The sequence below is a fragment of the Octodon degus genome, unplaced genomic scaffold (genome assembly GCF_000260255.1).
Source record: "Octodon degus isolate 3935 unplaced genomic scaffold, OctDeg1.0 scaffold00158, whole genome shotgun sequence".
Classification (NCBI taxonomy): Eukaryota; Metazoa; Chordata; class Mammalia; order Rodentia; family Octodontidae; genus Octodon; species Octodon degus.
Window position 1 is genome coordinate 1,354,720 of NW_004524734.1, and position 23,423 is coordinate 1,378,142.

Consider the following 23,423-nt stretch of genomic DNA (forward strand, 5'->3'; position numbering starts at 1 on the left):
ACCTTTCTTTCCTAAATTTTGGGTGTCAATTATTTTGTTCCAATGATGAGAGAAAAGTAAGTGAGACGAGTAGATTATTATTTGTAGAATTAGGTAATGGTAAGAGAAAAAAATGATAATAGATTAAAAGAGGGAGAGAAAAAGAAATTATACGGGGAATGAAACCAAGAGAAAAAAATTGAAAGAGAAAAGAAGAAAAAAAGTAAGGAAAAAAAAAAGGGAAGGAGATGAGGCAAGGGGAAAAAATGGAGAAATCTCCCAAATGGTAGTAAAGTGGTAAAGAAAGAGGAAGGAAAGAGAAACAAAGCAATTTCTCTGTGATTTTGAACATGTGGTTTTCTCCCAGGGTCCACGGTTTTGGGGCAGAGTCTAATCAAGGTGTCACCCTGCTCTTGTCTCCCTCCCTGCTCATGGTGGCGGATAAGACAGTCAGACTCCAGGTCCCTGGTGGATACAGGCACCAGCAGGAAGGAGGAGAAGGATGAAGCACCAATGCCAAGATGTTCAGAGCCCCAGCAGCCCCGGCTGAACCTGTTCCCTGGCTGTGGGGACAGGACCTGGGTCTTTTCACTTGTACCCTCCCCAGGGGTCTCTTTCCAGCATGTGCCTCAACCACAGCTGTCTCACATGGTCCCCATGGGAACTGGGGAGTGAAGCCGTCCCCCAGCTTCTGAGTCCTGGGTTCAGACACGCAACCCTTCCCTAGTGTGGTGTCTGACCACGCACTCTCAGGGGTGGGGTGGTTGCCTTTGCTCCTCACTCACCAGCTGTTGCCTATTGAAACATTCAAGTGGAAACAGAATCCTTGCTCTCTCTCACAGCACATACCGAGTTTCCCCCAGAAGCCCTCTGAGGTCCCCAGATTTTACTTTGTCTCTGTAGACTCAGTCTCCCTTTCTGAGAAGCCATGAGCCAGTACTGGGGACAGAGTGCAGACTGTCCTTTTTCTTCTCTGCATTGTGTTCTCTCTCTTCAACTTTTCTGTAGGTTTAATTTTCCTGTCAGATCATTCTTGGGAACCTACTTCTCTCTGTGTTTCTTTCCCGAGTGTTTGTTTTCCAGTGTCTGGATTGCATGTCTTGGGGAGTTGCTGTCTTCTTGCCCTTCTGTCGTTTTCCCGGGAAGTCCTCCGCCTGATTTCTTCCATGCACATAGATTGAGTCCTTGCAGTGTGTCGGGCACTGTCGTAGCCCTGCCGCCTACATCTGGGAGCGAGAGAGGCAGGGAGGCTGCACACTTGAGGCTGACGCTGGAGCATTCAGTTTCGTTTGAAACTCTGAAGTTTGTAGGGCTGTCCTGAGCGTGCGACCAGAGCCGTTTGCCCCCGCAGCCCTGTGTCTGCTGTGGAGTGGGGGCCCTTGTGCTCCGTTCCTCATGCTGTCTGGTGGGGAGAGAAGGGTGCCTTCTGCCTTGGATCCGTTTCAATGAGCTCACTGTTCTTCCTATATATGGCGTTGGTGCAGTTGAGTGAGGTGGAAAGAGTTAATTTGCTTACAGAATACTTAGAAATTGTAGCCAAAATGTTTCATGTGATTGGCATTGTTGCCAGTTGATGGCTGTAGAATACATTTTTAACAGTTCAGCAAGCTCATTGCCGCTTGCTAGTTTGCTTCTGTGGAGTCGCCTTACCCTGCAGACAGCAGTGTAGCAGCTTTCGCTGGCAGTCCTTAGGTGTGAGATTCTGCTACGCTTTCATATTTATTACTTAATTTTCTCCCCGGTGTGACCCTACAGGTAGCTGCTCGTGTCCCCAGTGTGATAGAAGATGCCGCTGGGTGGCTCGTCTGGCTGTGCAGGACCTTATTTTGGCTCTCAGGTTTCGGAGTTTCCCGGGCAGCCTGTTGGCACAGGAGATTCATGACTCTGCCTGTGGCAGGAGGTGGGCTTTTACAGCCGGAGTCCCTCTCTGTGTTTTTGAGAGGTATTTTGTGTCACTTTTCCTCCCAGCTCCAGCCCCTTTGCCTCTCAGTGGAACGTGTGTGGGACGCGATGCTGGCTACGTTCTTCCAGCTTTTTCTTTCCCCCTTCCACACTTTCTACATTCTCAAGTGTCTCCAGTTGTGCAGGCAGAGGTGGGGGGTTGCTTGTGCATTTATCAAAATGGCAGTGTTCTTCAGGATCCTGAATGGGCTTTAAAAAAATAGCTTGTATTTCTACTTCGTACTTTATTTACAGTGAGTGAAATTAGTGTGATTATCAGAAAGGAATGAGATGCTTCTGTGTGGGCTGACACATTGTCTTATGTACTTTTCTCTCATTGCTGAGACAAAATACCTGACTCCCAAAATTAGGGAAGGAAAAGTTTATTTGCTCACAGTGCGTGAGGTCTCAGCCCATAATCTGCTGGTCCAGGGTGATAGAAGCCAGCAAAAGCAGCAAGAGCCAAAAGTGGAGTGGAGTATAAGCAGGCTGCCCCCACCCCCAGGGTTGTAGCGCTCACTCCGTCTGTGGCCTCCTCTCTGTGGCCTCCTCTCGCACTGGATGAGGATGTTTACAAAATGAGGACCCTGGCCCCTGCTGAGGTGCTTGAACTTCCAAACTTTTCAAGTTGACACAATGCATCAACCATTACACTCTACCCCTTATCAATTTGACAACCAAACACATTTCTTTAAACTGGTTTCCAGATACAAAGGCGTGCTTATTTTCATTTCACAATTTAACCTTCATAAGATTTTACAATCTTTAAGAACCAGTATTAACTCTATTAACATATTTCATTAGAAGCATACTATTCCGTCCTGGGCCTCCAAAAAACTCCTAGCCTGTGTCTAAGAGTTGATAAAGTCCTTACAGTTTCAGTAATGCCAAGAAGTCTAAGTTCCAAGTCTCTTCAGAGATTAAAGGCAAACACAATCAGCTTTGTCCAATGCAGGATGGTGTGGTGAGGTGCACTGATTCAAGGTGGCAGAAGACAACCATAGCAAGAGGGGTGGGGCAAGAGCAAGCCCCCCTCCCCAACACTGAGCAGGCTATCCTGCCTACGGGGTGTAGCTCACACTGTCCCGGTGCCCTCCTCTGGCACAGGATGAAGGTGTTTACAGTGTGAGGACCCTGCCGCCTGCTGAGTCTCTCTGCTAAACTTAGAGACTCCTCAGGTTGACCCAGTGTATCAGTCTTTTTACACATGTCGATAGAATATGCCCAAGATAGAAGTTGTAAAACACTTATGACCCCACCCCCTGTTTTTAATAAAGGAAATTGTCATTAAGTATACACAAAGAACTATATGGGGGAAAAAACTGTAGATACTTTGAGACTTGGGATTATAGGTGACTATATATGTTTTTGTATTTTTCTTTTATGTAGACCTGTATTATGCATTAGTTAGAAATCAAAATGATTGAAGAATGTGTTCTGCTGCTATGTTTAAAAAGGAGAATGAGTTACTGAAAGGTGGTGAAGCTTTAGTATTTGCTTTTTTTTAGCCTTTAAAGTTGGCCCTTTCAGGCCAGAGTAGTTCCTGGGAGCTGCCCAGGGAGTCTTTGAGGGCAGGGAGAGGGAGAAGGCGAGGGCTTCCTTTTTCTGTTCGTTCTCAGTAGTCGCTGGCCTGTGACCTCTTGGCTGTAAAACGACACTGCCTGTGCCCTTTGGACCAGAGGCCTGAGGGACTGGTAGGGGAGACAAGTGTGCAAGAGAGAGGGCTTGCAGAGATGGAAGTGTATGCTTCTGAAAATTTCCTCTTAAGATGAAGGGATAGATACAATGCAAGATCAAAGTTTACATAACCCAGTAAACACCTCAGTTGGGATGAATTGATTCTGCCCCTGTGGTTCAGATACACACTGTGAGACTGTGTGAAGTTGGCTGCCTGCAGCCGGTTGTACATGAATGTTGGGTTTTGCACACTATGCCGAGAAAGGCTGCGATTTGATTAAAAAGGGTAGGCCGTTGGTGACTTAGGTAGAGTGTGGTTGATGTTTTTGTTCCCTGGTGTGTATATCTGAGTGCCTGTGAGTTCTGTCCTGCCCTGGAGTCACCAGGGTTCTGACTGGTAGTGAAGCCTCCTTGGGGACATCTGTTTCCTGTTCCTTGTGACCTGAGTCCTGTACTGCCACAGGGAACTTTTCTTTCTATTAGGCCCTTTGAGGGAAGGAATCCTTATCTTTATATAAGAAACTAAGTTCTGCCCTTGGAGATATGGCTAAAACACTGAAATTTCTTCGCTTTGTTTTCATTGAAGTGGGTCCTGCTTCTGGGCAAGCCAAGGATAATGTGACCCCCCCCCCCAGGACAGCGAGGCTGTGTGATGCTCCAGTTGTCTCTGGTCCTCTCTGTCTCAACTCTGGTCCTCTTGGGTGCCCTGGTGCCAGTGGAAGATGGTTGATGTTCAGGAGACAAAATCATGCCTGAGCCGGGAAGATAGCTCAGCGGCATAAGTGCCTGCCTAGCAAGCACAAGGCCCTGAGTCTATCCCTGGTGGAAAAAAAAAATCAGCCCTGAGTGGCACACTGTGACCATGTGAGAGGCAATGTGTAGACATTTTGCAAATTACCTATTTGCTGGCCTAGTTCTGTCCATTGGTATTCATTGTGGTAAATCCTTTCTTACTTTTTTGCACAATAGTGACGGGTCATGAGAATGATTGCGAGTAAAGCATTTAAATATGATTTACCTTTGACTTCTGTTTCTGAATATTTCTGATGGCTAAAATTAAATCCTCTTATTTTAATAGGGGAAAAGTGGAGTCAGTTTGGATTCCTTAGGAGTTTTGGTGACTGGTTTTATTGTATTGTATTGTATTTAGGTCAGGGTCTCCAGGGTCTATAGGCTCTCAGTGTGTAGATTGGATTCGTAGTGATCCACCTGTTTAGAGCCTCCCAAGAGCTGGGACTGCAGGGGTGCACCCCCACAATGGTTTTATTTTTAAAATGTCAGATTGGGAAATACTTAAGTCATGCTGTCTGCCCCTCATAACTTATTTACTATGCACTCTGTTGAGATTTTGGGTTTCTCTGTCTTTTGTACCTCCTGTAGCATCTGGCTTTTGCCTTGCTCAGTCATTTGCATAAGTACTTCTTGACCTCTGTGGAGACAGATTCAATGTTTCTGTTTTTGCTTGTTTGATCATCTCTGCTCTAAGTGTGATAGGGACTCAACTGTGCAAGGCGGGCTGCTTTCGCGTTGTTCACTCTTTTCCAAGAGCCTCAGTTCTCAAATTTGTTGTGGAATCATGCTCAGTGGATCATTGTTACCGGAAAGATCGTACATCTGGGATCCTGGATCCTACCTGCCCACTAGAGCAGTAGCAGCACGTATCTGAAAACTGTAGATGCCAGGACCCTCCCCAACAGGTGGCCCATTTAGATGGTGGGCCAAGCACCAGGGTCCAGGGATACTGGCCATTCATGAGGAGCCTCATTGGAGATGCAAATTGATGCAAACGGCATTTGACTTTAAGGGCTTTTCTCTTCCAGATTGAATGTTCAGGGAGTCTATGAATTCTGTCAATATTATGCCAGCCAGCCAATGCTGTGACTTTTAAAAACTGTTTTAGTCACAAGGTTGAGGTAGCCTGGGCACCACCTTGGTCTCAAACTTGTCCACATACAAATTTGAAAGATGTAGGGATGTAGCACAGTGGTAGGGCATCCCTGGGTTTAATCCCCAGTACTACAAAAAAGTTTTAGAAACCATACAAAATACATTTATTGTGCTATCTTCTATTCTTGCCTTTTTACCTTCTTCCCCCTACTTCTGTTAGCTCCTACAGCCTTGGATTACTTTTTATAAGTGTCATTGTTCTGAAAATGTAGGAAAGTATTGGTTAAGTGGATATTTGTAGTGAACTTTTCTAATAGTTCTTTTCCAGTATGACTGGGTTTTGTGTTTGTGTGGAACATCTCCATAGGGTCTAACAGGTACTGATTGTTTATCCAGTTTGCCATCTGGGGACTAGGGAAGCCAAATCATACCGCTTTTGTTTTACATGCAATGAAAATTTGAGACCCAGAGAGCTTGAGACCCAAAGGACAGCGCGCTGAGGCTTGCACTAAGGGGCACCTGTGGCCTGTTCTGGCACTGTGGCCATTAGCATTGTTGCTCTGCCTTCCACCGGCCTGCTCTATCTTTGGGAAGATGAAACATGGGACTCTCACCTCTAGGCTGACTGTAAGCGCAGAGCAGGAGTTAAGCCCTTAGTTTTCCAGGTGAAGCCATGCCAGCAGGATGGGCTGTGCCCAGAGCCACCTCCTGCGGCATGCAGTCAGTGGCATTGCTCAGGTTTGTGTTGTGGCCCATGTCACCGCATACTGGAGATCACATATTTGGATGTGTCTCTCACTTCCTCGCTTGCCCCTCATGTGGTCAGGCAGTGGAGGGGGGAGTTGTCTTATGTGGAGAAGATGTGCTCAGACCTCCACAGCGAATCTAGTCCTGCTGGGCTGAGCTCGCTCAGAATGGGGGTGCTCGTAAGACACATCTGGACAGGAGAAAATGGTTCTTTGTTTTTCTCTTTAAGTAGTGAGTACTAATAGATATTGTTATAGGTATTTTGTATGAAATCCAAGGCATATAAAGTAGAATGTGGAAAAACTTTTTTCCTTTTTTCTTTTTTCACTTTATGAAGAGTAACACAAATGACTACTAATTATCAACAACAAAAATCGCAGTTCTCCTTCTGGAAGATAATTATGCTAAGTAGATCATTCTGTCTGCTTGAAGTGCTTGTTTTAGCTACTTGCTGAAGTATGGAAACATGTCATCTAAGAAATGAAATGCAATGTATCCTGCCATGCTTCTGCAGCTTTAGAATGTTTAAATACAGGAAAATTGCTTGGAAAAATTGCCAAAGTTCTAAGTACAAGTACAAGACTTCTTTAGATTCATCTAAATTTCTCTCCTAATAGCTGGCAGAAAAGCAAAACTGTAAATGCAAACTAAAACGACTTTTTTGTTCTGAATAATGTTTCAGAAACTCTTTCCTAAATCCTTGTGAATAAAATTACACTTGCAGTTTGTTTATAATTAATCCCTTAAAATCCCTAAATCCTTAAAATGAAAGTTGACCCAGATGCTTTAATAAGGACTTTATTTACAGAATTATTTCTAACTCTCCTGGAGTGTCATTATTCTGCTTATTACCACTTCAGCAAGGTTCATAAATTTCATCCTTTGCTGTTCATTTGTTAATATGTGAATTATTTAAAAACCTGGTTGTAAACAGGGTGAAGATTTACTTTTAATTTTTTTTTCTGTGTTTAGGACAGGGTCTACAGGGTCTCACTGTGTAGATCAGACTTGTAGTGATTCTCCTGTTTTCATTCTTTCAAGCGCTGGGATTACAGGCACGCACCACCGTGTTCAGTCTTCATCTCAGTCTCAGCGCGCCCTGTGGGGCTGGCAAGGCATGCTGGGGATAGAACGCCGGCCGCTGCGCTCTGCCTAAGCAGGTGCTTTAGTCCTCTGAGCTGTCAGGCTGGCCCTTAATTTTGAACATTAGTATAAGTTGCCAAAAGAGTTCAGGGATTTGGGGAATGTTGCCATGGTTGGAATCCATCCCAGGGCCTAGCGCATGCTAAGCAAGCCTTCTGACACTGAGCCATATCCCTAGTTTTTGTGTATCAAACAGGCCTGTTTCTTCATAATGTTTTATGTATTTTTATTAGCACATGTTTATAGTACATATTGATTATATTTATCATGAGGAGTTGATAATTGATCTTATGTAACATTTCTGTTGTGATTCTGGTAAGAATTATAACCAAACCCAAACCCTAACTGAATATATTCTAATAATGTGTTTTTCAGATTCTTTTGTGATAGTTGATTTTGCTTCCTTATCTGCAAACAGAAATGACGCAGAAATTAACTGCTTTGACGAAACTAGATTTTCATTGAAAGCCCTTGCCTTGATCATATCAGTGGACTAACCTCCACTAACCTTATTCTATTTGCCCTTAAAGGGTCTATTTATTTGCAATAAATATTGTTAACTTGAATTATATAGTCAGTTTCGCTAGACTACATAAAGTATGACCCTGACATTTTTTAATTATTTTGAGGGTTAATATTGGCATACCCCTCTTCCCCTTTTTTCTTTATTTGCTTATATTACAAGCCTTTCTTCCTCACTTCGCCTACTGTCTCTGTCTGAGCTTCCACCTCCAGCACTCTGGTCTCAGCCCTCAGCCTGTCCTCAGTGGACTACTGTGCTTGCTTCATGGCGGGTGCCCCTTCTCTCGGTGCCTCTGCCTCGTCCTCTCCTGGCATCCCTCCTGCTGCTCTGCCTGCCCTCTGTTTTTCTACCTCTGAAATGTTGGGCTAGGATCCCCTCTTGCCTCTTTTCCTTTTTTCCCCCCTGTTTCTCTCCCACAGCTTCAGACACCTCCTGGGTGTGAGCTGATCTCCGGCCTGGACCCAGGCCCTTCTCCAGCCTGGACCCTGGCCCTCCCTCGGCCCGCTGTCTGCACCCTCAGACCTTTGCTTTCAAGTCCATCTGGTCTTGTGCAAGGTGCACAAAAGCAGAACTCGCTGCCCAGATCCTTCCCTCCTTCTGTGCTCCTTCCTCGAGCTCACAGCACAGTTGTCTCTGCAGAAGTCTAAGCCAAGCTCTAGGAACTAAGGGTAGTCCTCAGCAGTGCCAGCCCCCTCCAGTCATCGCCAGCCTGTGATTTCTCCTTGCTCCAACCTGTTGCTTAGGGTCGCCGAGTCTCCACCACTTGGTTCTTAGTCTCCACCACTTGGTTCTTAGTTCAGGTTCCCTCGTACCCCACTGCATGGTCAATGATCTCGTCTGCAGCTCCCGGGTCCCCAGCTTTCAGGCACACATCTGAATTTATCTCAGGTAAGGCCCTACCCTTGCTTCTGGAGAGACCTAGAAAAGCTTTTGGAAATAAAGTGAAGTAGAGGCCTTAGTTCCCTTGAATAAAAATCAGTGCAAGAGAGTGTAGGGCGGAGTGGCAAAGGCTGGCGAACTCAGGGTTTCATCACAAGTGCGCATTTTGTCTGCGCTTTTTGAAGAACAGTGTTCCAGTTCTGTTCTGATAAAATTGAACTTACTGATAAAGTTACAACCTTCAACTAAAGCCTAGTTTTTAGTCTCTGCTATATACTTGAATAACTTACAATAATGCTTACCCTGAGCTATATTTTTAACTGTTTGTCATTTATTTTCAAAACTATGCCTTTCAATGAGCTGTATGCCTTCAGATAGCCTCAGCATAGTGTTTTTTTTTTTTTTTTTTTTTTAGTCCTGGTTTATCCCATATACTCAAATCATACTCACTCCCTAATGCTTCTGAAGGGAAGGATGTATTTTAATCTGATAATGCCTGAGCTCATTTATACCTGAATAGTAAGCCTCAGAGAAAGAATTGTTTTGATCTTTGAAGTGTGTCTGTTGTAGATGAGACTGGTAGTTGGAAACAGCCTCAGCTCTGACTAGGACACTATTCTTGAGCTGCTTGTGACGCAGGGAAGAAGCAGACACTCAGGTGTTTCTACTTTGTGTTTGTTCCACTTACTGTTGTGTTGCTGTAAATTCATGTGACTTCCCACATTTTCCCTTCACTTCTTGATGTGTGATGAGAGACCACACTGCTTCCCTCCAGTGGGACGATGAAAGACACAGAGAAACGTCAAGTATTTTAGCAAGTTTTGAGGGACTGAATAGACTTTGAATGTTCTGTTCAGAGATTAAAGGTTCATTGAAAGATTCATGTGACTCCTGGTAAAACAATCTTTTCTAACAAAAGTGGCAGTTCTTTATCTCTGTTTGATTATTTTGGTATGAAAAATTATTATTCTTTATTACACAGAAACAGTTTTACCTGGCGGAAAAATCATGTAATGCATCATCTCCAAAGAGAAATTTTAGCTTTTTGCTTTTGAGACAGGGTCTTGCTATGTAGGCCAGGCTGGCTTTGAGCTGTGGCGATCCCCCTGCCTCAGCCTCTGAGGTGCTAGGGCTATCGGTGGGGGCCACCATGCTTGGTCCAGTTTTTGCCACGGCCTGTGGTGCATCACTGGCAGAGATGGGAAGGAATGTAGACTTCTGCAGTGCTCTTTTCTCTGTCCTGTGGTATTTATTTATTAGCATTTTGGGGCCTCCACATGATGTGTCATTAGTTGGTGGTGCAGTTGTGAGCCAGGGCACAAGAAATACACTGTATGTCGATGCTCATCTGTTGAAATTTTGACTTGCCTTTTAGTTTTTTTAGAGAGGATCACATTGTGTAGCCAGGATAACCTCAAACTCATGGAAATCCTCTGCTGTGGCCTCCCAAGTACTGGCATTACACGTGTGTACCACCATTCCCCACTGGAAGTTTGACTTTTAAAATATTATTTGTCTTATGCTCCAGAAATCATTTTTAAAAAATCATCTCCCCAAAAGAAAGAAAGAAGGGGAAAAATCATATGTGTGTGTGTGTGTGTGTGTGTGTGTGTATATATATATATATATATATATATATGAGATAGCTAAGAAGCTAAAATAATTGTGAACACAAGATGGCTAAGATAAATTGGTTTATTTAAAAGAACAGTTGATGCTTTTTGGGGGACCAATTTTACATGCTTACATATGGTAATCTGAACAACTACTTGGAAGATGACAATATGTAATATAACAGCCATTATTGAATTCCTATCATTTTGTTTTTTGAAATTCTGTATTGTTTCTAATTTTTTTATTACTTTTGATTCTGTTAAAAAAAAATCTCTCCAGATACTTTGATTTTATTTTTTTTGGCGGAACCAGGGATTGAACTCAGATCCTTGCGTTTGCCAGTCAAGCACTTATCCTACTGAGCCATCCCCCCCGGCCCCTGATTTTATTTTTAACAATATCTTACTAAGTTGATTGGTCTGGTTTTTAAGTTGGAGTTCTCCTGGCTCAGCGTCCTGAATAGCTTGGATTGATACAAGTGTGTGTTGTGCCTGGCTCAGGAGGATTACCTGTGTGTGTGTGTGTGTGTGTGTGTGTGTGTGTTATTTAAATATGTTCCCCACCCACCATACTAAACTGAGCATCGTGGGGCTGTTGCTCATCTAAACTGAGGGGGGTGGGTGCATCTCTGTATGGATGCCCTGGTGAACTGCAGGGGTGAAATGGACGGGATCTTAGACCTGGGGCTATAGTCTCTTAATTGTGATGTTTACATTCGAATAGTCCCATCCCTTGGTCAGTGCTGTTCCTCTCCGCTGCGCTGCGGAAGGGTACAGGTTTTCCTCCCTGGAAGGCGCCCGGGCTCTGTGGACAGAGCTAGGGTCTGGTCTGGCCTGGCCTGGCCCTGGGAGCCCAGTAACACGGCTGCTTCCCCGCAGGTGCCTGAGATCATCAGCTCCATCCGCCAGGCCGGGAAGATCGCCCGCCAGGAGGAGCTGCGCTGCCCTTCGGAGTTTGACGACACCTTCGCCAAGAAGTTCGAGGTCCTTTTCTGCGGCCGCGTGACGGTGGCGCACAAGAAGGCGCCTCCGGCCCTGATCGACGAGTGCATCGAGAAGTTCAACAACATCTGCTGCAGCCTGAGAGCGGACGGGGAGCCGCTCTCGCAGGGTCCTGAGCCCCCAGTGGACTCCGACAGGGTCCTTTCAAGCCCCGGCGCCGCCAGGCGCAGGCCCATGCGCAAGTCCCAGTCGCAGCCCGGCCTGCGCTCGCTGGCCTACCGCAGGGAGTTCCAGGACGGCGGCCTGCGCAGCTTCAGCCTCTTCAGCTCCTTCGAGGAGAACGACATCGAGAACCACTTGATCGGTGGGCACCATGTCGTGCAGCCCACGGACATTGAGGAAAATCGAACTATGCTCTTCACGGTAAAATACACAGCGCTGCATCCCCCTGAGATGCGTGTCCTCAAGAAAATCTGCTTTATCAAGCAGGCTCTCAGGCACTATGCTTGAGTAAATGCCTGAAGCCGTGTATTTTTATACTGGTGATTTTTTCTCAGGATGAAATTCTTATATAGCCTTTAAAATCAATCAGAGGGAACGATAGTGGAATCCACTTTCATCCTTGTACAGATTCTTAATCCCCCACATCTCATGGTTGTGAAGACATGTTTTCTTTCTTTCTTTCTTTAATTTTTCTTTCTTGTCTTTTTTCTTTTTCTTTTCACTTTTTTTTTTTTTTTTTTTCAGTAGCAGGGATTGAACTCAGGGCCTTGTACTTGCCAGGCAAGCACTTATTCTACTGAGCTATCTCCCTGGCCCCAAGACATTTTTTAGCACATATTTTCAATGTGGAAAGAACATTATATAAGAGAGGTCAGAAGGGAATTTTTTTTCATAATTTTATTGATAAATAGCAGTGAGACAGTTTCAAATCAAATCGCTAGGACAGTTTCAATAATTCACACATTGCATACATTCTTTCTAGTGGTTAATTGCTGTACAAGATGCGGACTTGAGATCCTATTTACAAACACCATTAGAACAAATCAGTCTATTCATTAAGAGAATGTAACTATATATCTATCCTAACCACTTCGAATACAGAGATACAAAATGGACATTCATCTGTATCCCCTTTTTTTGTTAAGTTCCGTTATTTGAATATTATAGGTGTGTAAGCTCAGTAAAATATTCTAAAAGAGTCCAGTAGCCCGTAATAGTATTGGGTCTTCCGCTTCACTGGCAATGTCAGAAATTGTTGACCTGATAGCTCAACAGTTGTTGACCTGATAGCTCAAATTGTTCCCCTACAGCTCAACACAACAGCATGGTTTTACTTCTTTTTTTTTTTTTTTTTTGGTGGAACCGGGGATTGAACTCAGGCCCTGGCACTTGTTAAGGAAGCGCTTATTTCACTGAGCCATCTCCCCGGCCCCGGCTTTACTTCTTATATTTCGTTTTTATACTTTTCTGCTGGATGGTTAAGACCAAGGTAAAGCAGGACCTATGTAACAAGAGTTGTAGCTTTTGGGTCTGAGAAGGTCAGTGAAATCCCCTCAGGATTTATCCTGCAATCCTGTACCTCAGATTGTAGATACTTTGTCAGTGTCAGCCATGTGGATGAGAAGGGAAATTTTTAACAATGTATATTAACTTCAGATAATGCCTTTCAACAAAAGCTTTAGGGGGAAATATTCCCTTTACTGATTTATTAGATTATGAAGCATTTGTCCTTTATTGGTTAGTGGATAACTTTTTACTGAAATTTATATTCAAAGTAAAATATTAATTTAGCCAGATGCTTACTTTTTGTTGTTCTTGTTCTAGAAACAGTACTGTTGAACTGACAGCCAGTTGCAGGAAAAGGAGTGGGCAGGGCAGCCATCCCTGCCCATCCAGGTGCCCGGGTTCACAGGGACCTGGCTGTTGGGGTTGGGCCTGCCCGCCTGGCCCTGCCCAGCCCCAGTTGGTAGGACCACACTGTCCCAGTAGGGAGCTCGGTTTTCCTTGATCGGTCCCTGTCTCTTTGGCTTGATGCTCACTCTGTGGTGAGCAAAGGTGCCTGAAGTGTGACGTATCATCATTTTGCTTAACCCAGGGCAGGAGGTAGCAGAGAGTGGGTCAGTTAATCTGTGTGGTTGGATGCAGCTGTAAAATCCAGGTAGTGGCTCGGGGGTAAATAGGGCTGATTTTGTCCTTTTTAAATCATTGATCTAGTAAACTGAAAAGAGCACTACACTTAGAAGTAAGAAAATTATAGTCAACATCACTAATCAGAGAAATAAAACCATATTGACATAAAAAAGAGCACTACACTATGTCAGTGGTGTTGTAATCTCTGACATCTCCAGATTTTTGTGACATCATCACTGGGAAACCTGCTTGATACATTTATTTATGAGTATATAACCATGTGACTGCCACATATAGAATCCCTTAATACATGCTAGAGTAGAGCTTTGAGCAAGAGGGGCTTGGCTGTGTCAGCGTGGAGTCTAGGCTCTAGGGAGGGGAGCAGGCAAGGGATTGTACACATAGTTATCGGTGACAGCTGTAATGAAGGCTGTGAAGGACAGTAGAATGTGCGGGGACACAGGAGTGGTGTCTTTGGAGTGATGATTCTCCAAGCTGCCCAGGTGGCAGGAACTCGGGCATGGCAGTCCGCAGGTGCAGAGTCCTGCTGGGGGCGGGGGGGACGATGGAGCTCAGCGGAGGGTCTCTTGTAGCCAGTGTTCCCACTTTCTGTGCTTGGCAGACTTCTCTCAGTTGTCTTAGATCTTGCTTCCCAGCCTGTAGGTCTCTGCGGGAATGTTAATGTGACATAGAGGAATAATTCAGTGAGGCCAGTATCTTAACACCTATTTTGTTTAACTTTTCTCCATGGTGCTCATCACCACCTGACGTAATTATGCACAAGTATTGGGTGTCCCTTCTCTTCCCCAGAAGTTGGGCTTTCTGAAGGTGTGGATTTGTACCTCCCATCAGCACTGTGCCAGAGCTGGGCCTTGCATGTTGCAGGAAGGGCTCAGTGGCAAGGCTAGGGGATGGCACTTCCGGTATGGGATGGTGGGTAGAGGTGGGGCGTTGCAGGGCTTCAATACATTAAAGAACTTGTGGGTCACAGTGAGCGGGTCCGGATTTTATTTTGTGCCCTTAAAGCAGCAGGTAATCACACTGTGTCAAATGGCTTTGGCTGCAGAGCCAGGGATGTTTGGGGAGAAACAACAGGAAAAGGTTAGGAGGCTGTTACAGGACGTGGACGGTGAAGGCAGTGAGAATGGGCCGAAGTAGGCAGGCAGGGCACTCACGCTGTCAAGCCCATGGCACAGAGGGATTGGATGGGAGAAGCTCTGAGGCCTGCCCAGCTTTAAATTCTGATTTATTCTTTGCAGTCCAGCCACACCAGATAGGAATACTATCAAGTTTTTCAGCTAAGAAATTTTCATTGATCCTTTTTAAAACAAATGAGGATGATTTTCATCATGTGGGTAAAAACATGGACCTCTAAAAAGATAAAATATGTCTTGGGCTGGTGCGATAGCTCAGCAGACTAAATGCCTGCTTAGCAAGCGCAAGGGCTGGGGTTCGATCCCTGGTACCACATGCCGCACTGGCCCAACCGAGTCCGGGTGTGGTATTGCATGCCTGTAATCTCAATGCTGGGGAGGCTGAAAACAGGAGGATCACTATGAGTTCAACCTGCATAGTGAGGTCCTGCACACGTACACACATACACACACATGAACACATACACACACGCATACATACACACAAAGGGCTAGCCAGATAGCTCAGCAAGTACCTGCTTAGGCAAGCGCTAAAGGAACAGGGTTAGATCCCCATACCATGCCAGCCCCATTCCTGGGGTGTGCTGAGACAGTGAATGAGACTGGGTAGGGTGGTGCACACCTGTAATCCCCATGCTTGGGAGGCTAAAAATAGGATCGCTACAAGTCTGATCTGTGCAGTGAGACCTAGTACTAAATACATTGAAAAAAAAAAGATGAAATATATCTAAAATAGCATTTCATTCATTTTCAAATAACGGGACCACTAAGTTTATCCCCACTCTAGAGAGATATATAGCCTAGACTAATTTAGAAAGATGTCGCATGTTAAAAATGTTGGTTTTTATCATACTTGAGTTCCATGGGAGAGGATAAGAAGCCTTGTCAGTTACAGCTGTCAGAAATATAGTATAGAAATAGTGAACACAAGCTTTCTTAGTGTATAGCTTGTGCCACATGCTGGCCTTCCTCCTCGAGAACATCACTGGTCTGCACCCCGGTTCCATCCAGCAAGCTGTACATCCAGTGTGTATTCCACATCAAGGTGCAAAGAGTTTGGAGCAGAAAGGACTGTGAGTGATAGGGCCAGCCTTGGGGGGATGTGACCACTGACCACCTGACCCAGGAGAAGCTGAAATGATAGAAAGCAGTGCAGGCGGGAACCAGAACACAGGTAGGAGGTGCGGTACCCAGGCAGGCAGCTCTGCTGTGTCCTGTGGTGGCTGGCTGTGCAGTTAGCTGAAGGGTGTGTCACACAGCATTCTGCTGCAGATGTGCATTCCAGTGTCCCTAGACAGGAAGACACAGTTATTCATGCTCACGTTCTTTCAGGTGAGGTAAGTAGCAATGTTTGGGACTGCCCCGCACACTGTGTGTACTCTACAAGTGGTAGGTTATTTTGGCAGTAGTTAAAAAAATAATTTTAAAGAGAAATGTGTTTTCTGGGTTATTCACTTAGGTAGCATGTTCAGTTGCTTATAAAAAGTGTGGGTTCTGAGACTTATTGCTAGCTTTTGGGTATTATGTCCTTTCTGCTCTGAAAAGGCTGCAGTTCTGCAAAGGAAAATGCACTGTGGTTGTGCGGTGTCACCTGACATGGGATATACTATCACGAGAGCCTACCCTTTTCCTCTGTATTTACATAGGTCGGGATGTGAGAAGGTCTGTATTCAACACTGGAATTCAACTTTCATAAGAAACTAGTTTCTTTGTTTATCTTTAAGATCGGCCAGTCTGAAGTTTACCTCATCAGTCCTGACACCAAAAAAATAGCATTGGAGAAAAATTTTAAGGAGATATCCTTTTGCTCTCAGGTAAATAGAGACTGGTTATTGTTTCAGTTGCAGTTGAATTTTTAAAAATAATTCTGTTACCATCTGTTGTATAACAGAAATTCTAAAAGTGTAATACGATGTTTTCTGAGTATTTGATTTGTGGCCTTAATTTTTTTTTTTTTTTTTTTTTTTTTTTTAATATAAGGCAAATTAGGACAGGGGAGATGGCTCCACAGCATAAGCGCCTGCCTGGCAAGCACGAGGTCTTGAGTTTAATCCCTGGTACTAAAAAAAAAAAAAAAAAAAAAGGCAAATTATAAATATAATTTTGAAATTAAGGATTTTATTCTTAGCAACATAGTAGAACAGTAGATCTACTTTCTTTTTTCTTAGTTTTTGGTACTAATTTTTCCAGATGATGTTTTCAGTGATGTTTGTGTATTTTTTAGAGATATTTAAATACCCAATATAAAAAATTTTCTTTTTCTAGTTCTGAAGATTGAACCCAGAGCTTCATGTATGCTAGGCAGACTCTGTGCCCAGAGCTACATCTCCAGCCCTTTTTAATTTGAGACAGGATCTCAGTAAGATCTCATTGAATTTAGCCTCCCCAGTAGCCGGGCGTGTGGGCCTGCACCACCACAGCTGGCTGTGTTCTGCATTACAGACGTTTGTACTTTTCTAGTGTGACTCCTCATTGCCTCTCCCTTAAAATACGCTAGGCAGTGTATAGCGTTGAGGCTGCTTGATCCAGAACACAATGTCTGTTTGAAATTCTCTGTACTGAGAATCCACCAGATAATTTCACAGAAGGACTTGTAGGAATCTGCCAGCTGTGCTGTGGAAGTCTTACTTAGATAGGATATCCCTTAAAGCTATGTTGGACTGGTTTTTTAAAAATTATTACTTTATTTCCATAATTAATAAGATAATAAAAATCTTTGTGTTGATTTATAATTGATTCACTGAAATATTCAAGAAAGGATTTTTCTTTCAAAATTTGAAAAATACTAATTTTTTTCTTCATAGATGCAACAATAGGGGGCCTTTTTCAAGGAAGATGTTTTCCTGAGCCGTATTTATCCTTAAGCAGTGTACTCTAGCATATACTTAATTTGCTATTGGGAAACATTAGTTGAGATACCAAAATATGTCAGTGATTATGTATTGGAAATACTTGGCCTGGAAATACGTTGTCTACAGAATGTTAACCTTGATTTTCTTGTATGTGTTTTGAAATATAATGTTTTAAATATTTGCTTTTCAATGTGATGGTTATTATTTCCTGACTAGTGCAGTTTGAAGGTTTATGCAATTGCACAAACTCCCAGCTGTCACCTCTCCCGCTGGTGCTTTGAGAAGACCTCAGAGTGCTAGTGTGTGTGGAGGACGTTTTAGCTCTCCTGGGCTTGCTCCACTGGCTGGCGCTTCTCATACAGCTTTCTACTTAGCGTTTGTTACAAAGAGCTCTTAGCAAACTGTGGCAGAGCCTTGGCCTTTATCTTATGTTTAAAAGCACCTCCTCTGCTTTGGATATTTATGAGTTTTTTGCTCACTGTCCATAGTATTCTGCTTCACTATTTAACTATCTGTTATTTTAAGGAACAAATATGTTTTAAGCTTTTTTTTAGCCTTTATATGAAGAGTTTGTATGTGTGTCCATGCATGTGTGCTCATGTATGTAGAGATGTATTTCTGCATTTATCTCTGGTCTGGTTTCGATCTTTCACAGAGTCTTAAATTCTTTAATGCCTATGAAAAGTACTGTTTTGTTCTGTCAACTTTCTGTATTTTCTTATAGTGCAGAAGTGAGCATTAAAACTTGAATTTTCAAATCTTAGTCCTCTTGAGGTCAAGTAACGTCATGGTAGAATAATGTTACTCTTCATAATCTGAGAGATCTTTTAAAATATCCTGAGAACATAGTAATTTTCTAGTGCCCCTTTAGACGTGCGTGTGGGTCCCAGGTCATTCTTCTCCTCCAATGCCTGTGTGTGGCACAGCTCACCCTGCCTTTCTCCCCGCTCCCCAGGGCATCCGACATGTGGACCACTTCGGGTTTATCTGCCGGGAGTCTTCGGGCAATGGTGGCTTTCATTTTGTCTGCTACGTGTTCCAGTGTGCGAACGAAGCTCTGGTGAGAGAGGGGGCGCCCTTCCTTCCTAGACACCGTAAGGACGAGGGATTTCAGTTTTGCTGGTTTTTCTGCTCTCTGCAAAACTGCAGCCTCCTCACTGGATTAGTGTTTAACTCTTCACTCAGTAACTGACATCTTGCTAGTATATGCACAGCTGAGATTCAGTTGGGTTTGCATTTTTCATTATGCTCAAAGAACATGCTTGCTTTCACACTTTGGTCTTTAGTTTTTAAAAGTAGTTTTGGACTTTTGATCTGAACAGTGCTTTCTACTCACTATTTAATTTATATTTTTATTGTATTTTTAATTTTTTCCTTATCTGCTCTAAAAGCTTTAAGCCTCCAGGTAGTATTACTCAGACAGTAAGCCTAGCAGTATTACCATTGTCTGCCTGCTATGAAGAATTGTCCAGGAAAACCTTAAAATACTATGTCTCTTCCACAGATTTCCTGACATTTCAGCCCAATTGAAATTGACTTGTTGCTGGTTGTAATTTCTCTTCTCTTCCATTAGGTTGATGAAATCATGATGACCCTCAAGCAGGCTTTCACGGTGGCCGCGGTACAGCAGACTGCGAAGGCGCCAGCCCAGCTGTGTGAGGCCTGCCCCTTGCAGGGTCTGCATAAGCTCTGCGAGAGGATAGAGGGTGAGTGGGGCACTGTCAGGTGTGACGGAATGAAAGCTGACCACCCCAGAAGGCCCAGCAAGGTGGTGGCATTTGCTGCGGGCTTCTGTCTGACTGAGGGTCCAGTGAGACGCAGGGATCCCGGGTCACAGCTGAGCTCTCACCACCAGGAGTTGGCTTCTGCCCGTCAGATATTTTGCTGGTGCTGAGGATAAGGACCTGTGCTGTCTGCTGCCATGGCCCCCGGATACCCTCGGAGTAGTGGAGGAGTCATGGTCTCTGAAGCATAACATCTGTCAGGACTGTGCCCCTGCAGAGAGAGATAGTAAGAGAGGACCCCAAGAATTGCCGCTAGGGCTTTCCATGAGCAGGGCATGGGCAACCTCTGTCAGCACAGTGGGAATGGAGAGGCGTTTGCAGTCCCACCTCAACCCCACGTACCTGCAGTAACAGCCATGTCCTGCCGTGCTCACTTCTCATGTTACCTTTTTGTTTGGTTCAGGGTCTGCAGAGTGTTCAGGGTCTCACTACTTAGATTGGACTCGTAGCAATTCTCCTGTTTTCAGCCTCCCAAGTGCTGGAATTACAGGCGCACCCCATCACGTCCAGTCTCAATCGCCATGTGGAGCCAGCATGGCAGGCTGGGGATCGAACCCCGGCCGCTGCGCTCTGCCTAAGCACGCACGTTAGTCTGCTAAGCTATCTCGCCAGCCCTATTATGTTAATAATCCTGTGGCTCAGTGATGTTAAATCCATTTACACTGTTATATAACTGTCACCGCCATCCAGCCCTAGAACTTTTTAATATTTCCAAATTGCAATTTATTATAAGGAGTTTGTTTTTTTGGGTTTTTTTTTTGCTGGCTTGAGCTGCCTGGGGGGCAGATCTGGTAAGGCATGTAGAGCTGGGGATCCAATCGAGGTCCCCTGGGCCTGAGTGGGTTTGCCCAAGCAAGCGCTTAAACAACTTAGCTAACCCACAAACCTCCTGCAATTTATTATAGATTAACTCCCCTTTTCTATTTTACACCAGTCTCGGGCAACCCCTATTGTCCTTTCTGTTTCTGTGAAGTGGACTATTTTAGGTACCTCACATAATTGAAATCAGAGTGCTTCTTATTTCTCCTTTATTTCACTTAGCATAATGTCTTCTAGGTGCCATTGTGTTGTGGTATGTGCTAGAATTTCTTTTTTTAAGACAGAATATCAGTCTTTTTTTTTTTAATTTTTATTTATGTATGTGTATATGTGTATGTGTGTGGCCAGCTCAGCCCACCAGGGGGCGGGGCTGGCTGGCATGTGGTGCTGGGGGATTGAACCGCGGTCCCTGTGCTTTAGCTAAGCTTGTTCTAAGTAGGTGCTTTAGACCACTGAGCCATCTCACCAGCCCCAGAATATCAGTCTTTTGTGTGCATACCACATTTTACTTATCTGTTAATTCATCACCTGGCTTCTGGGTTGTTCCTATCTTTTGGCAGTTGTGAATAATATAAATGTTCAAGTTTCTGCTTTTAGTTCTTTTGGGTATCTACACAGATGTGACATTGTTGGATATGATGGAATTATATTTAATTTTATGGGAACAGCTATATTATTCTATAACAGTCACATCATTTTACCATCCCACTGTCAATGCAATGGGGCATTTCCAATTTCTCCATATTTTCACCAACACTTTTTAAGTGGTAGCCAGACTAGTGGATATGAAGTGGTATCTGATTTCCCTTTTAAAATAAAATAGCTGGGGCTGGGGAGATGGCTCAGTGGAATAAGCGCTTCCCTGGCAAGCGCAAGGGCCTGAGTTCAATCCCTGGTTCTGAAAAAAAAAAAAAAAATAGCTGACATTTTAAGGTCTGGGAAGGTACATTTGTGGCATTATATTGCTCTTTAAAATGAACATGATTAATATTTTAGACTGCTTTTCAAGTTGTTTCTATTTGCTGATATTATACAAAATATATCTGGGAATGAGAGTAGTTTGGCTTTAACTAGATGTCACAGTTGAGAGGATCACTAACCCTTTCCTTGGTGGCTGCCAAGATAAAGTAAATGATGACAGAAATGTCCCTTAAGAGTTTATTAAGAAGCCAGGAATGAATTTGTCCTTGAAGATTAAGTGGATGGTGCTCTGCAGAGCTGGAGTGCATCCAGAGTTCCACTTGATAAATCTTTCTTTGGTCTGGCTGAGCTTTCACGAAGTTACAGTTGAAAAGTTTAATCAGGCTAGAGATTGCTCCTGTAGTTTTGGAAATAATCATTTAATTCATCTATTACATAACAAAACACAACAAAAGAATTTGAACATTCTATGAATGTAAAAACCTGAAATCCTGCCAGAAGTCTGGGAGGGCTGTGTCTCCTCCACGCTACAGGCTAGAAGCCTTCCTAGAAGTATAGGTGGGACGTTACCAGAGGCTGCCTTTGTCCAGGAGGTGCTGATCACATTGTGGGCAGTCTTGGAGTTCCTTGCTCTCTGCTGTGTTGGTCTTAATAAGTAGAATGAAGTGTTTTACTGAAAGCCACTGTAAAGATAGTTCTACCAGGAAGTTGTCATCTGACCAAGAGCACCAGAGAGCCCAATGGTGTGGCCACAAGAAGAGAGACTCATACACGGTGTTTTTCTCAACCACTGAATACCAGACTGTGCTCCAGAATCAGTAACGCAGGATGAGCACGCCGTTCTGTGCTTGAACTATGCAACTAGACAGCTGTTGGTTCCACTTAGATTGCATTTTGCATTTTGTAAAGGTTAGAGGTGCATTTGGGGATTGATACAATTAATTATACTTTCTCAAAAAAATCTAAGCTGAGGCTTTCTTTTGCTCTCAGAGCAAAGTCATTCATCAGAACTCTGTGGTGAGATCTTTGCAGTATGAGCAGCCCCTCCAACAGGGGATTCCCTCAGCCCTGTGGACCTGTTTGTGATTTGTTCCTTGCTCCCCACCCACCTCTTATAGCATCCCATGGTCCCTGTGAGGTGCTTCAGCATGCACGCACGAGTGGCTGAAGGTGATGAGACCCGGGTGGGGTCATTTGGCTCAAAATGGGGCAGGTAGGACCTGAGGGACTGAGACAAGTTTTTCATCCTTGTGAATGTTTTACCCAACAATATGGGCATTTCCAAAATATGATGCTTAGACCGTGTCAGAGACTTACTCCATATTTGGGGAGGATTTTTTCTTAGTGATTATTGAGTGCTTACTCTATTCATAAATTTGGTCTGGTGGGCTGATCCATCATATCTGGTGAATGAAGAGGGGTTAACGTTTATGATTTCATTTGACATTTTCAAATGTTTACTTTTTTTTCCCCTTTATTTTGGTGAGACATAGAATTAACCCCAGGGTTTTTATACTGGGCTATACCTTTAAAAAATTTTTAATTTGAAACTTTATCCCCTTGTCCCGGCCTCCCAGAGTGCTAGGATTACTTGACAAACCTCTGTGCTCAACCAAGTGTATTCTTCGTTTTATTCTTCTTAGACTTTGAGGTTTTTCATCCTTGTCAATGTTTTACCCAACAATATGAGTATTTCCAAAATACGATGCTTAGACCATGTCAGAGACTTACTCTGTATTTAGGGAGGATTTTTTTCTTAGTGATTATTGAGTGCTTACTGTATTCATAAATTTGGATGTTATTTTGCTCCAGTATTTTAGTAGTTGATTCGGTCAGGCCTGGAATCTGCTTTGCTGGCTGGCTGTGAGCAGGCAGCAGGCTGGAGAGTGCACAGCACGCTCTGAGCAGCTGTGCATCCCTCCTCACCTTCCCACACCTCGGCCAGCCTCCACGTCCACCTTTGCACTGAAGCCACCTGTGTGTCAGGTGGCCTGGCTGTGCTGGGCAGGGGAGGCAGTGAAGTCCAAGCCTGGAATCTCATTTTGTCCCTTGTTTGGTTAATGGCTTTGGACAAATGCTCAATTCTGTGGAACATTGGTGTTTTCATCTCTACATGAAGATCACTAGAAAAGTAGGCTTATGCCAACATTTATTTGAGGATTAAATGAGGTGATAATGTTCCATCATTCAAGAACACTGGTTATTTTCAGGGTGCCCTTTTAAAGCATTATGTGTGGTTAAAAAAAAAGGGAGGGAAGCATGATTGCTGGAAGTGGACGTCACTGCGACAGTTGGAATGGCTGCCTCTTGCTGTGTAGCCTGCTCCGCCTGCAGCTGCTGGGGACCGAGAGCAGTGGCAGGGCAGCTGGCTTCTGCGGGGCCCCTGACCTTTGACAGTCGCCCAGCCTTTAGACAGACGTCAGCACATT

At 44.1% G+C, this 23,423-nt stretch overlaps 1 protein-coding gene across 1 annotated transcript in view; it reads left to right on the forward strand.

The window, feature by feature from the left end:
- Tbc1d1 (TBC1 domain family member 1) overlaps positions 1–23,423 on the forward strand; it is a 222,302-nt gene that overhangs the window by 100,284 nt on the left and 98,595 nt on the right. The window contains exons 3-6 of the mRNA XM_004642666.2: positions 11,269–11,754; positions 16,343–16,432; positions 18,426–18,530; positions 19,044–19,176. Of these exons, the coding sequence (XP_004642723.1) occupies positions 11,269–11,754; positions 16,343–16,432; positions 18,426–18,530; positions 19,044–19,176 (814 nt within the window). The remainder of the gene's footprint in view (positions 1–11,268; positions 11,755–16,342; positions 16,433–18,425; positions 18,531–19,043; positions 19,177–23,423) is intronic.